Source organism: Electrophorus electricus, chromosome 24 (genome assembly GCF_041902795.1).
Source record: "Electrophorus electricus isolate QZ-2024a chromosome 24, ASM4190279v1, whole genome shotgun sequence".
NCBI classification, from domain to species: Eukaryota; Metazoa; Chordata; class Actinopteri; order Gymnotiformes; family Gymnotidae; genus Electrophorus; species Electrophorus electricus.
The window spans coordinates 14,900,779-14,915,511 of NC_137520.1; the positions used below are offsets into that span (position 1 = coordinate 14,900,779).

General features: G+C 38.1%; 1 protein-coding gene across 1 annotated transcript; it reads right to left on the bottom strand.

Moving 5' to 3' along the window:
* Positions 1 to 774: 774 nt before the first annotated feature.
* On the bottom strand, positions 775 to 11,427 carry smpd2a (sphingomyelin phosphodiesterase 2a). The gene is made up of 10 exons (XM_027001756.3): positions 11,254 to 11,427; positions 10,363 to 10,459; positions 10,152 to 10,228; positions 8,411 to 8,504; positions 7,939 to 8,028; positions 7,229 to 7,311; positions 6,425 to 6,557; positions 4,273 to 4,377; positions 4,023 to 4,164; positions 775 to 1,154 (listed from the first exon to the last, which is right to left on the bottom strand). Exons 1-10 carry the CDS (start codon positions 11,295 to 11,297, stop codon positions 775 to 777), a joined length of 1,245 nt encoding a protein of 414 aa, XP_026857557.1. The 5' UTR covers positions 11,298 to 11,427.
* Positions 11,428 to 14,733: the final 3,306 nt, after the last annotated feature.

Here is a 14,733-nt window from a genome sequence, read left to right on the forward strand (position 1 = left end):
CAAAAATGATTATGTGAATTAAAATGAAAATAACATGTTCATTTCTTTCAAAATGACAAATTCAAGTAAATAGTAGCTAGATTTATATTTTAATTTGGAATTGTTGTAATCTTTTCATGGGATTAAAACCTGTATGTCCTGATTTTTATATATTTATTCAGTTATTTTTGCATTGCTTATTGTCATATTTGCATAGAAACTACATGGTGTTAAATTACCACAATACTACTACAGATGTTTTTTTTTAAATAAATTATCATAAAATGCATTTTAGAAAAGTAATAATTTAATTATAATTATTGATTACATTCAAATTAATTGTTTAAAAATGTCTGAAATGTTCCTAATAATAACAGTTAATCACCACTGTGCTCAGTAGAAAGTATTCTGAATTGTCAAGGAATCACTGTATGCACTTTTCTGCAGATTTTTTAGACTACAGAGCAGACAAAGGTTATAGAATGCACTCAACATTGAACTTAAAAACTTATGAAAGAAAAGAAAATAGCAGCTTTCTTTCTTTTCATTGTGACCTACATTATGTACTACTATGGCCCTCTATGTAATTTTCCGTTAAGATTTCCAGTGTACTGAACTTCAAAGAATACATAGATACTGAAGAACCATTACATCTAATCGATCCCTTAGAATGAGACACTTAACCATCCCTCAACCGTCGATCCTAGACTAGGTTTTCTGACTGTGCTGTGATTCATGATTCCAATTCTGAGGTGCAGCAAGCTGATGATGAAGCAGTACTCTGTGTGCATTGAACTATTCTTCTCGTTGGAGTTTTGGGGAGCAGTCAAACAGAGAGGGCACAGATCCACTCAACCCAGAGAGCCTGGCTTGGAGGTTGGCAGAGCTCAGTTTCATCTGGGCTTCAGCCTCTCGCAGGGCTTTGAGTTGCATGGTAAAGAATATGTAGAGGAGGGTTCCTGATACCAAGAGCCCCAGACATGCTGCTCCCAGCAACCACATGGAGAGAGAGGCACAACCACCAGAGCAGAAGACAAGCAACTGTAGCAGCAGTAGGAGCAGACCTGCAGCCAGCATACGCATGGCTTTCACCTGCAGGGCCTCGGTGCGATCTAGACCCTCCTTCACAACTGCACATGCCTGCACTGTTGTATTAATCTGCTCAGAAACTGGCACTCCTGTAAAGAGACAGGAGATTAAGTTTCACCATGTACGGAATCAGTTAACATAAAGGCGCTGAATATGTGGTGGGAATTTCTGGGCTCATAAGTTTATTGATGTTAAAAATGAACAAACAAACAAACAAATAAAAAGACCAACACCACGATCAACAACAAAACCATTATTGTAAAACTGTAGGTTCTATATGTGCTTTACTTATCTTATACTACTATAAAATTGATTGTAACTGTGACAGCATCGATCCTATGTGCATATCGAGTGTTTCTCTGTTTCTCCTGATTCCCCAGCTTTTGACCTCTGCTTTCTCCTCAGACTACGTCTCATTCCTAGCCCCTTGGATTATTCTCACCTACGGATGTGCAGTGGGAACGGTAACCACGACACTCCTCGTTCGGACTCCCCCTGCGTTGACGAGAGCTGCTCAGATCTGCCACAGACAATTTCTGTCAGTGTCAATAAACTATTGGATCCTCACTTAACTGTGTCTGGGAGTTTGTTACAGTAACCTAAAATGAATCCAGGTTGGGTACAATAACTGTCATGGTCTCCCTCTTTGGGACATCATGGATCCCATGGTGCTATGTTACTCTTTGTTACCATCCTAGGTTGCAAAGTTTAGTTTTCCTAAGTTTTTTGTTCCTTGGTCTTCTCCATTTTTTAAGCAACATTAAACAACTCTTAAGGACTTATCAGACCAGCAGAAGAACTTTTATGAGGATCTGCTGAATATGCAGGAGACTGCATTTCAGGTTTTAGTCAAATTATCCTAGAGTAAACAAGAGTCTGGACTCTGGAGTAAACAAAAGAGTGGATGGGTGAGTTACAAGAACTTGTGAGTATGAATTATTCTCAAAATGACATTGATGGTTTAAAGACGCAAAGGTCCACAGTAAATCAGGACAAGCTCTAAAGATGAACAGGTGGAATACCTAAAGAACCAATGCAGGAGAAATAATCTTGTAATTAATGTACTTGGACCAGATACAGCAGATGAAACCTGGGCTGAAACAGAGTCCAAATTACAAGAACTATTCACCACAAAACTTAAGATGGATTCAGAGAAGTCATAGGAATGGAAGGTTCTGAGGTGGCAATGAAAGGCCAAGATCAGTGATGATTAAGGACAAAAAGACAATCTTGGCCAGAGCAAGAACTTAAAGAACAACTTAGTTTACACCAGTGAAGGCTTTTCTGAGTGAGTGGGAAGGAGAAGAGTTAAGAGAGGGAATTATGCTATCATAACTATGCCAAAGAGCAATGACTGACTGGAGAGAAGACTCCCAATAAATGGAGAGAAGGCTCCCAATCAACAAAAAACCCCAGTGTTCTTTATTAGTTGACATGAACTGGGGAAAAGCAATATATATACAAATGCATTTTCCCACTAAGGTTAGTCTGGACCTGATGGTTCCTAGTAATGAGGCTTTTTGGCTGGAGGTCCTTCTTGTTCACTATAAATTAATTTTTTGGTTGCATCTGGAGGTCCCCGAAGTGTATGCAGAATTATGTTCCGTGCTGATGAAAGAACCAGATATCGTTAAAAAAATGTTTGTCCTTGGTGACTTTACTATAAACTGGCTGACAGATTCATACCCACAGAGGAAAAGGTTGAATGGTACAGTACTCATCGGTAATTCGGATAGTGAATAAATCCACTAGAGTGCCCATGCTGGACAAACATCTTTGTCATAGTGTGCCTGACACCCAGCCTGAGGAACATACCCACACACACAGAAACACACACACACACACACACACACACACACACACACACACACACACACACACACACACACACACACACACACAGCTGCACCTTCCCCCTTCCCAATTCACTTGATTATTGATTGCCATTACCTGTCCCTTGGTTGCCATTTTGTTTCTACTTTATTTAAGTCCACAGGAATGCTCACCCAGTGCTGCGCATTGTTTCTCGCTGCTGCGTGTACCAGACACCCCAAATGATACACTACTCTGCTATATCCCAGCATCCTGTGTTTTACTGCCAGCACTATGACCTTTGTTTGCTTTTTAGCCAGCTTGCATCTGTGCTTCCTCTTTTGTCGTAACGATGTAGACTAACAACAGGGAATTATACTTTAAAGCAGCTTTAATCCCTGTGGGGTTCAGTGATCATAAGGTGGCTATAGCAAGAAAAACCACAACTCCAAATGCCAGACCCAAAGTATGGTATTAAGGGTCATATGTTTTGTGAAAATGATTTTACTAGAGACATAGAGAATATTGCATAGGACCAGGTGTGGGCAGGAAATGACGTGGAAAATGCCCTCTGGTTATTTACTGAACTATTTCTTTCTGTGGCTGATCACCATGTGTGATTAAGAACATTTACAGTAAGAACTAATAAAGCATCATGGATTGATGAAGAATTTAGGGAGAGTACATGTAAAAGAACATGTTACAAATCAATTCAATGATCACTTTATGAACAAAGTTGATAAGAAAGGAAATGGGCTCACCTAGTGGGGGTAGTATGTTGATACGCATAACAACCAATTCTGTCTAGAAAAAAATGTGTTTATCCGGATAACCCCTGGTAGCCTGCCTGGTGGTGTGACTGTTGATCACTCACGTGATTTATTTGTGAGTACAGACCATTTGGTTTTTTATTATAACAGACATTCCTAAAGAAGCCCATTAGATAGCATGCCAACCTCTCCTCTGTGCCATGAGACAGGAAGAATTTTGGTACATTTGGAGAATAGAAAGTCGCCAATTATTCCTACCTTGTACATGCATACGATTAGCTCAATAATTATCAATAAGAAAGCAGATAGTTTTCCTGGCACTTTAATTCCAGAAAATTAAAAGCATACCTGTGACCGCGGTGTTCCTCCCACTGCACGAGGCAGTTCCCTCTGAACACAATATGACCAGCTCTGTGGTGAGAGCCTCGTGGTCTGAATAGGGGAAGGGTTTATCAGGCACAGAGCCCTTGGTTGTAGACATAGACTCACATCTAACGTTTACACTTCCTGAGCCCTACACAGAAGACAGGACGGAGAAGGATACACACATTTAACTATGGAATTAACACAGATGCACTGGAGTTTAATATCTTCATGCTGAAGATAAATAAGCCAGCTTCACCTTGATGAGTATATAGTCAATCCTGATGCCTTTCTCAAAGGGAATAAGGTCCTGTTTTTTAGTGAAGTGGTTGTCAGCTATTAGAGTAATGCCTTCTTCACAGCCCTGTAAAATGCATGACACAACTTTATATTGCTAAATTCCACCCCTGTGAGTCTAAACAACTTGTCCTTTAGTTTAATAAAACTGTAATTATAGTTTATTGTTTCTAATATCAGTTCTGGGCTGATGCAGCATTGCAGCTCACCTTTACCACACTGTTATGTGGTTGAATGTTTGCTAAGTCCTGCTGCTTTGGCCATCATTCTAACAGAAGTAAGCACTGACTAAATGTAGTCTCAATTTATTCTAGTATTAATTAGTTTTTCAGTATGTAAGTATTTACTCTCTGTTGTCTATGGTGCAAAATCAAGTACAGCGTCTATATAACAATACATATCTTCAGTAAACATAAAACTATAATCTATGTGGCAAAGAATAGCAGGTATAAAAGCAGAAAATCCCCCAAATATCTTGTTCACAGGTTCTCCTTAGTCTTCTCATTTGTATATTCTCTTATCCCTTTTGATTAAAAAATGGTGAAAAACTGCTGAGATTGTTTTCCAAAAAATGTTTCCTGTGTTTCAGAAACATTTACATCAAAAGTTGCTTTTCCAGTGGAAATACACACAGTGTGACTATATTGTATATCACAATCCAAGTCATGAAGCTTATTTATATTTGTTTTCCTTCAGTAACTGAATGTTCAGTAAGTTTATTATTAACTTATATTTCCTTAAGAAGACATGTAAAAAGTTTGAAAACAAATGTTTTAAATTTCTTATGTGAGTTTTTTTGCAACAACATAATTTAAGCCTTCACATATGTTGACTTTTACCCTGCTTCATTAGAACTGTGTTTTCTACCTGAGAGTAGGAACCACTGTGGTGGTGATGGGAGCATATCCCCCTACATATTTTGTATCGCTGCTCCCCACTGCTTGTTAACACATTTAAAATAAAGAATTTATATTACATTTTATAGTTAAAATTTTTATAACATTAAATGTGCCCCTGGAGTAAGGAATGTAAATGTTTCAGGCCACCAACCTCCTTATAACAAGAACTGCCAAATATTGAAGCATGAAGAGAACAAGTGATATTTTGTCTCCAGTGGTAAATTAAATGACACATGCACGTAGTTCAGCTCATGCAGACTGCTTTAATTCAGTTTTGAATACTGAGTCAAAGCATTTCCTACTAGATTTAGAATAGCAACCTGCTTGTGAAGGACGTCATTCCAGTTTGGGGTTTGCCTGAATGAGAATATGCAGAACTCTAACATTAGAAGGCGACCTGCACCTGCACATGGAATAGATCACCCACTGATGCTTGAGAGCTGTTCTTTTCTTTAGCCAAGACTGACTGAATAAATTGTAAAATGCACCAAACCCGAGGGGCAAAGATTCGCAGTTATGAAAAAGAAAACAAAAGGAACCCATTACAGAATATGAGTTCCCTGCTTGGGGCATGCATTGTTAGCAAGTCGTGGCTCCTACAACAAATGACATTATTGGTGGATTTAATGAATCTGTCTATGTATCTTCTATTTTTATTCCTTGTTTTTATATTTTTATGCCACGTACTCAGGCTTTGAGCCAATGGGAGAACAGAGAGGAGCAGTGAGGATTCCCAGCATGCCATGTGCCTCTCCACCAACCTTATTTGTGTGTATACTTTAGTTAACCTTACTGTCCTGGTGCTGTGTGTGTTAGTTATCATTTCCCCATCAGTCAGTCCTGTTGTTGTTTGTGCTGATCAATAACAGGGTTTCCATTGAAATCAGTGATGGCATCTCCTAGTTCTTCTTCTACACAGACACCACAGTATTTCATTTTATTTATTATTTTGCAAAACATGCTCAGTATATCTTTCAGCTCACAGGATTTTCAGGATTGAGTACATTTGGAACCATTACACAACTTATACTAGAAGATGTCATGTTACACCTCACAGGTATAAACAAACATCTATTAGAGGAATCTGGGTCTAATACCTAATATGGAGTCATCCCTAACTCGGGAGTAGATGAAAACTAGTCCTGGAATTGGAAGAGACTGTGAAGTTCAGGATTAGATCCATATGAATAGGAGTTAGGAGTGAGTGTGACTCACTTCAAACATGTTAGTGTCCAGGTAGCAGTCTCGAAGGCCTGTGTGAGCTCGGATGAGACGGTTCCCCAAGTCTTTAGGGTGCATGTTCAGATCTCCACCCACAATCACCACGTCTGCGTTACCTGTTGTATGACTACAGGAAAATCATTGAAGAAACATGACAGCATATGTGAAAGGATTTTTCACTAGACTATTTGCAGCACTTTAAGGTATAATATGTTAGTATAAATATAAAAGTGTAGAATGCATAACTTTATAGCAAAGAGTGCCACATAGTTTGATGTATTTAAAGTGCCCTGATTTTAACAAGAATTGATAGATCACACTGTTTTAAAGCCCAGGGAACCTAAAACTATGACTGCTATTATTATAACCAAATAACCAAATTATTATTAGGGAAAACAAAGATGAGAATTCCTCCCCTTTTACATTTAAATTGGTATTTAAGCTTTAATAAGCTGTACAGCCCCTCAGACAAAACTCTGTATTTGCACATAGACTTTCTCTTTAGGTCTGAGCATGCTAGTAAGCAAAACCAAACTAGTGAATGAAAACTAACCTAGAGAGAAGCCTACTATGATCGTTTTCTTGAAGGGTTGAATAATCCTGAATCTGTCCGAAAATGTCTTTCATTCACACTTTACTGAATTTTTAATGGAAAGTTCTAGTTTGGTATCATACAAATATTTTACACTGTGTTTCCTGAGAACTTTAATGCATATCCATATAGAAAAAAAAATCATAATTATCATTATATATATATTACATCATCTATGTGTAGAAAGAATAGGACTTTTATTTTACCGTACAAACTGCAGGAGCTCCCACGATTGCACTATTCTGTGAGGTAGGTAGTCATCTTTAGTCCTGGAGTATTCTGCATGCAACTGAGAGAAAAAGAGGCTCATTCTTAAATGGCAGTTAATCCCAAATAAACAGACTACGTTGCTTGCATCTAGTTTACAAATCTTAAACACAAGTTTTGCAGAGTTTGGCATCAAGTTTGTCTGTGCTTGTGATGCAAGCCCATTTAAGATGCATGTTACTGCACTTCATCTGAGAAATTGCTAATCAAACAGAGGGAGATAAAAAGTCTTTGCACAACGCTGTGAAGAATGTGACCTGTCAGGACATAGAGTAGGTTGTATAGAGTACTACTATTGATTCAGCAGACCAATGGAGGATGACTTTCCTTTTAGAGCCTGATCCTTCCATGTTTTTAAAGCTACTTTAAATAATTGAATTAAACTGCATTTCCCATGGACCCTCAACACCTTCTGCCTTGTTTGACACACGTGCAACATTAAAGGCCTGCCGATCATGCATGGTAGAGTGCTAACTGTTCTGTGTACATGACTTAAGATAAACATGTGACTGTCATCTCTCTGTATAAACAGGGTGAGACACAACGAGCCGTCCTACCCAACCGGTAAGAGCATAGACCAACGGTGGAAAACTAGCTTTGCTGAAAACTGACTTCAGTGCCTGCCTTCGTGAAGAGAATTCTGACTTACATGTGTTATATAGACGTTCGTCTTCAGCCCAAACACATCCAGAATAACCAACCCAACTGCTTTACCTCCAAACCAGTCACCGTGGTGCACCTGAATACACACAGGCACAACTGGAACACAAGTCTATTGAGCTGTAAAGATACCACAGAAGCCACTACACCACCTCAGTGGAATAAAGTGTTGAAAGTCAATTCTAATGAACATCTTTTAGATATTTCACACTCCTAAAATATACATTAACTTGACTACATACCAATTATTTTTGTACTAAATGTGAGGTAAGGTGACCTTAATTACATAACATTTTACTGGTTACACAGATTCCAAACATTACTGCATAAACCACAATGGATATGACCAGTCAAGACTGCTGCAGCCACAGTTTGGTCAAGTGCCTGAACATCTGGACAGCGAATAAATGAGACTAAAGCCCCTACATAAAAAAGTATTATATGGGCAGATGTAGACTCACCATGAAGGGGTAGCCATTGAGGGTGTATGGGGAGAGCAGTGCATCCTGGACATGGTGCTTGGAGAACACAGCCAGTCCACTTCCGATCACCCCACTGCAGAGATAACACTGAGGACTCACTGAGGGAATACTCACACACACCCCATTACATATGTCATCACACAATGTCAGCTCTAGCATTGATTTCCATGCAATAATATTTGCTCTCCAACTTCTTTCTTTTTTAAAAACCACTTAATTAGGAAAACCTTGTAGGTGTACAGTCCACAAGTCTCCAAAATGTACTCAGTAGCATTCAAGTGATATGTGACCCACAATGACTATGCAGTGGCTATACAAAGGTTGTGTTTTCTAAAAACTGATTTCTTGATTAACCAGTGTTTTAGCAGACCCTAAAGTCACATCACTGCATGGATAGTTTAAACTGCACCCCTTTGAGTAAGTTGTTCTGAAACTTTTCTGTTGGATTGCTGAGACAGGAGGTGAGACTGATAGTGGCCTTTCATTCCTTATTTATTTTATTTCTTATAATTTATTTCTAGAAGCCATGTTAAGCAACACATTGTCTATTCTAAACTGATAGATGAAGAAGCCTTTTTAATTATGGCTATTGCAGGAAAAAACACTATACTATAGTATACTATAGGCTACATGCAACGAAGCTTTAAAATAAACTTCACCAGCTTTAACTCTAAGAAGACACAAAGTATATTACATATAGCCTGGACCACGACCAGCAGACCATCACAGTTAGATCACTTAACTTAAAACCTAGAGGAGAAGAAATCTTCATTCAGCTGTTATTCTGCATCATTCTTCTACGCAAAACCCCTTTGAGTAAGTTGTTCTGAAACTTTTCTGTTGGATTGCGGAGACAGGAGGTGAGACTGATAGTGGCCTTTCATTCTTTATTTATTTTAGTTCTTATAATTTATTTCTAGAAGCCATGTTAAGCAACACATGGTCTATTCTAAACTGATAGATGAAGAAGCCTTTTTAATTATGGATATTGCGGGAAAAAAAATGGTGTTGACATAGGTCCTGAAAGGTTACGTCTAATCTATTCATCATGTACAGTTTGTGTTAATCATCCTCCAGCATTTCCGACCACATGACCACTGCTGGCTGGATTTCAGGTGTTGGACAACTATCAGCTAAGTGACAAACTATCAGCTTAGGTGACAAACAAGGTAAAAGGTGGCTGATGAATTTTGTATAGCACCATGCTATGGTCTATAATTGTACACTTAAAATGTTTCTAATAATGTTTCTAGTAGCTGGGGAGTGTATTATCATGTAATGTTTTATTTCTAAGTTAAAAATCTATTTGCAAAAGCTTCATAAAATTTTTTCTCCTTCTCTCTATGAGAACATACATACACACAGGCTACTCTCATTTTCTGAGACTTAATACAACATATTGAACATAAACCTCTAATCTCCACAACTCCTGCCCTGTGTGACCACTGTGAAATCCCACCTAAAGGGCCACTTATCAGTAACAAGAAACAAACAATTCCAAAAGAAAACCTTGCATACCAAAGTTCAGTTCTCTTGTCACATACTGATAAGGCTGAAACTCTGTTATGACATCACTGTTTGCATGACATGATCCAAAAGACTGCTTAAATCAGAAATTCATCTCTATCATCTTATACATAAATTTACAATCATTTTGTCCTATGATACACTGCAATGTATAGCCAATGAAAATACTCTCTTCTTCTAGATTTAAACTCACCTTCTGAAATAGTGGCTGTAAGGATGAGAGGAGACCAGCTTTCTTTTCAGGAAAAGGAAATCTCTCTCACTCCATACCTAGAGCATTAAAAACTCATAACATCATATTTATAAAACATGAAAGCATTTCCTGTATTCTATACCAAATTAAACTAGCATTCAAAAGGCACAGATTAAACTAGAAAAAGTGAGCAAGTGTGTGATGGACACACTTCCTGCAGCAGGACAATGTCATGATGCTCTCTCTCCAGGAGATCACCTATCATCTCATAACGCTGAGCACATTTATTGCTGAGAAAATGGATCCCCCTGAAATCCATCCCAATACACACACACACACACACACACACACACCCCACACACACACACACACAGAGAGAGAGAGAGAGAGAGAGAGAGAGAGAGAGAGAGAGAGAGAGAGAGAGAGAGAGAGAGAGAGAGAAAATTAAGAATTAAATCAATTTCTCACATATATGGACACTGACATACTACCTGATAAAAATAAACACTCTGTACACTCAAATATAGTGATTTAAAATTCTAATTTTGCAACAAATGACAACTCAGCCAGTTTTTACCTATGACTTTAAATGACAAAGAAATGAATGAATGGCACAGATATCATTTTTTTAAAATAAAATTTGTATTAGTGTATCTTAAATATACAGTTCTATAACACAAGATACCGAGGGAACATGGCCGAGGGAACACTGCTTCTGCGTTTTCACCGCCTCATTCTAAGTTGTCGGCAACTCATAAACTGACTCAAAATTCAAGATGTGAAAAACAAATCACACCACTGTTTGACTAAATATCGTTTAGTAATTATACGGCTGAAACGGTCGGGAGGAAAAACACTTTCGTTTAGCGTACTTTATAACAATAGGCTACGCGCAACGAAGCTTTAAAATAAACTTCACCAGTTTTAACTCTAAGAAGACACAAAGTATATTACATATAGGCTGGACCACGACCAGAAGACCATCACAGTTAGATCACTTAACTTAAAACCTAGAGGAGAAGAAATCTTCATTCAGCTGTTATTCTGCATCGTTCTTCTACGCAAAATCTCAGCACGTCCATCGGCACGAACGCGAACTCACCAGCAGTTGAGCGAAAAGACGCGCAGTTTGACCTGGGCTGCCATGGCGCGAAAACGGACTCAGCAGTTGAGATGGTGGAGCCCAAAGAGATGGTCGAAGCCCTATGTGCCTCAGTACAGTTGACGAGACTGTCTGCAGTACTAGTACGGAGCACAAAATAGAGGATGCGCGCAGGTTATTGCAGCTGTTAAAGAGAAAGCCAGCCAGCCACCCACCCAAACACCAACGAACGAAGGGAGGAGCGTATATTAGATTAATAATGCTTACTGCACTTCAGACTCAGTTAGAAGGATCGTATCTAGTATGCCTATAATCGAATTACCAGATGCTGCACTCTGATGCGAATGCATCGTAACATTTGCTCTATAATGTTTTCAGTTTTTATGCTAGTTTGACTTCCACCACACTGACAGATGTCCCCCAGAATAAAGCTACTGCCGATGCTCATAAAAACGCCGCATGAACCAACGCGCGCGACAAATGTAAATAGTCACATGTCTTATGGGCAATGAAGTTTTCTTTACAAATGTATATTTGTATTTCCTTTCATTAAACCTTTTTTTCAGGTGTTGCCATTTTCAAAACCGTTTCAGCAAGATTTTACATTTTTAAAAGCGTCAAAAAGAGTCAAACTTCTAAACATATTTTTCATACGAACATATGACATATGAAAAATAACACGTCCTAGTATCAATATACCTCCCAACATCAAGAATCCAAAATACACAAACAAGTTAAAAGTCGTGAGATTATGGTACCCCAGAATTGTTTAGAGCAAATAAATTGATTTTATAAACAATCTTTTAGTCATCAGAGTCAGGGAGCATCCATAAAACCTTTACTCCTGAAATCTTTATTTTTATTAGACATGAGACTGAATTTAACTATGATCATACATTTGCCCTGTTCGTAACAGCAATCATGACAGATGCACATAAAAATGTTATCATGATATTATAGTAGTCTCAGTAGTGAAGATACTTTAGATTGCCATATTTACCATATTTTAGGGCAGTGGTAGCTCAGCGGTTAAGGTACTTGAGTAATAATTAGAAGGTTGCCAGTTGAAGTGCCTGACCAAGGCTCTTAACCTTCAATTACTCCATTGTATTCAGTCAAAAAAGTGCTTTGGATAAAAGCATCAGATAAATGTTTGGAGGTGTTTTGAGTCTCGTAGACATATTTCTACACATACACTTCTGCATAATGTCAGTTGATGTTGAAAAAATGTAAAATTGTTGTGAAAAGGTATAAATCAATGGAATTTCAGTGCTGAATCAGCATTAAAATTCTGCCTTTCTTATTTTATTCGCATTTTTAATATTATGATCATGACCACTTCAAAATCACATTTATATATTAAAAACAGAAAAAAACCAGATATTTCATGCAAAAATACACAGCTAACATTATTTTATAGACCCCAGAAGTGACATTCCCCGTAACAGTAGTTTGCTAATGTCAGCTAACTAAATTAGCTAGCTAGGTGGCTAACTAGCTAGTTAATAGCTAACTAAATTAGCTATCTGATTATTAAGTAACTACATTAGTCAAAAAGCTAACGGCTGCTAACTTGCTCAGGAGACAGTGAGGAACAATAATGTGCATTTCGACAATCTCACTGTGAGCTTGCGCTTTTGCGGTTGTTGGTGACATTTCCAAAGAGCCAAACTGCATCATGTGTAACATAGCTAGCTAGACTGATAATTTATCTGCTAATTTGTTAGTGAAGTTTTTAATCGGTTGTAGCTGTAGAACGCAGATTTAGCAGCTAACACGTAGTCGTAGTTAACATAGCTGTGCTAGCAAAAGTAGCCGAAGTTAACCGCTAAATTTCTAGTGCAATAAGGGTACTAAGGCTAATTTCTGCAGTCCTACAGACATTGGACTAATGTTATATTTTTATTTGTGCTGGTAAAAAAAAATGTATTTAGGCGGCTGGTGGTCATTTGTGCCTCTTTTTGGCTGTTTTGCCCAAGAAAACATGAAAGGATACACTACTGTTAATAAATTAATCCTCTCATTGAATTAAAATAAGTATGACTTGAGATCAGCATTTTTTTTGTTTAGAATAAGTGGCAGAATGTGCAGGAAAGGGATAGAGTAACGCTGGCTCAATAAAGTCAGCATTTAGCTGACACTTTTATCCAAAGCAATTTACAGTTATGACTGAGTACAACTTGAGTAACTGAGGGTTAAGGGTCTTGCTCAGGGGCCCAACAGTGGCACCTTGGTAGTGGCAGGGCTTGAATCAGCAACCTTCCGATTACACATCAAGTACCTTAACCACTGAGCAATAGTAAAGCATTGTATTGTCAGTCCTCATGTTTTCTTAATGTTGTTCTCCACTTTTCTGTGATCAATACATCTGAACCACTTAATGTAGCTACAGATTACATTCAAAATATGAAATTTGCTTTTAGGAATACATTGTGGAATGTTGGTTTGAATTCTGCCACTTGATGATGTCAGGGAGTAACATGGTGGCTTTGTGGTTAGCATGTTTGCCGCTTAGGGTCTTGGGTTTGAGTCCCTATCCAGTTGGAGTGTTCATGTTCTGGCTGTGTGGGTTTCTTCTAGGGGTCTCTGGTTTCCTCTTATATTCTAAATTGTCCTGGGGGAATGCATGGCCAGTGATAGTTGGTGCTCTGTCCTGGTCTTAAGACACTCTCACATTCATGGACCCTCATCCCTCACTTTCTTCTCCCCATTCACTCCTTAACTTTAGCACTCACTATTCATACAGATTAGCTATATCAACCATGTTGTAAGACCCATATCTTTATTTAGATTTATTAATATAACTTATTCCAGGGCAATATATCTATTAACCTATTTGGTGGACTACCACAAAAATTTGTGTGCAATTTTTTCTCCTCAGTAGATGGAGCTTCTCAATTTTGATGACTTATAATGTTTCCTCAGACACCAACCTCAGGTCAAAATGTACAGTCCCCACTCTCTGACCACATGTATTCCTCTGACATGTTCTCAGCCAGTGGGACAGCAGCAGAAGAGGAATAACTTGGATTAAGCCATTGGCCACTTTAAAATAAACACATTTCACATAATGCCTAAGTAGTCAAGTATAATCACTTGAAAGAAATACAAAAATGGCTGTTCCAGTAAGCACTTTTGTTCTGTCAAATGGCAGAGTTGATATTACTGACCAGTTGAATTTTTTTGATGTATGTTTTTCCTTTTCAGCAAGCACATCTGAAAAGATTAGGTGATGTTGAATAAGTGGACATGACTAAAAAAATCAATGACTTTAAGTATTAAGTACTCTTGAATGTGCACCCTTTGTACAAATTGTCCCTCATCAACAGTAAATATTTTTGGAGATTGTACTTCGGTTACATTTGTTATTGTTTAACCAAAATATTCAGTTCAGTACTTTAAAATTAAATATGTTTGTGTTTTTCTGTGATGATGGCAGCACAGAGGGAGCAAGAGGCAAGGTTGCCAGAAAGTGTTCGT

Coding starts and splice junctions, on each gene's coding strand:
- smpd2a (XM_027001756.3), bottom strand. CDS start 11,297: ATGGCAGCCCAGGTCAAACTGCGCGTCTTTTCGCTCAACTGCTG. Junction 7,312..7,938: donor CGAACGTCTATATAACACAT/GTAAGTCAGAAT, acceptor TTTTTCTCTCAG/TTGCATGCAGAATACTCCAG. Junction 4,378..6,424: donor TGGACACTAACATGTTTGAA/GTGAGTCACACT, acceptor TGCATTTTACAG/GGCTGTGAAGAAGGCATTAC.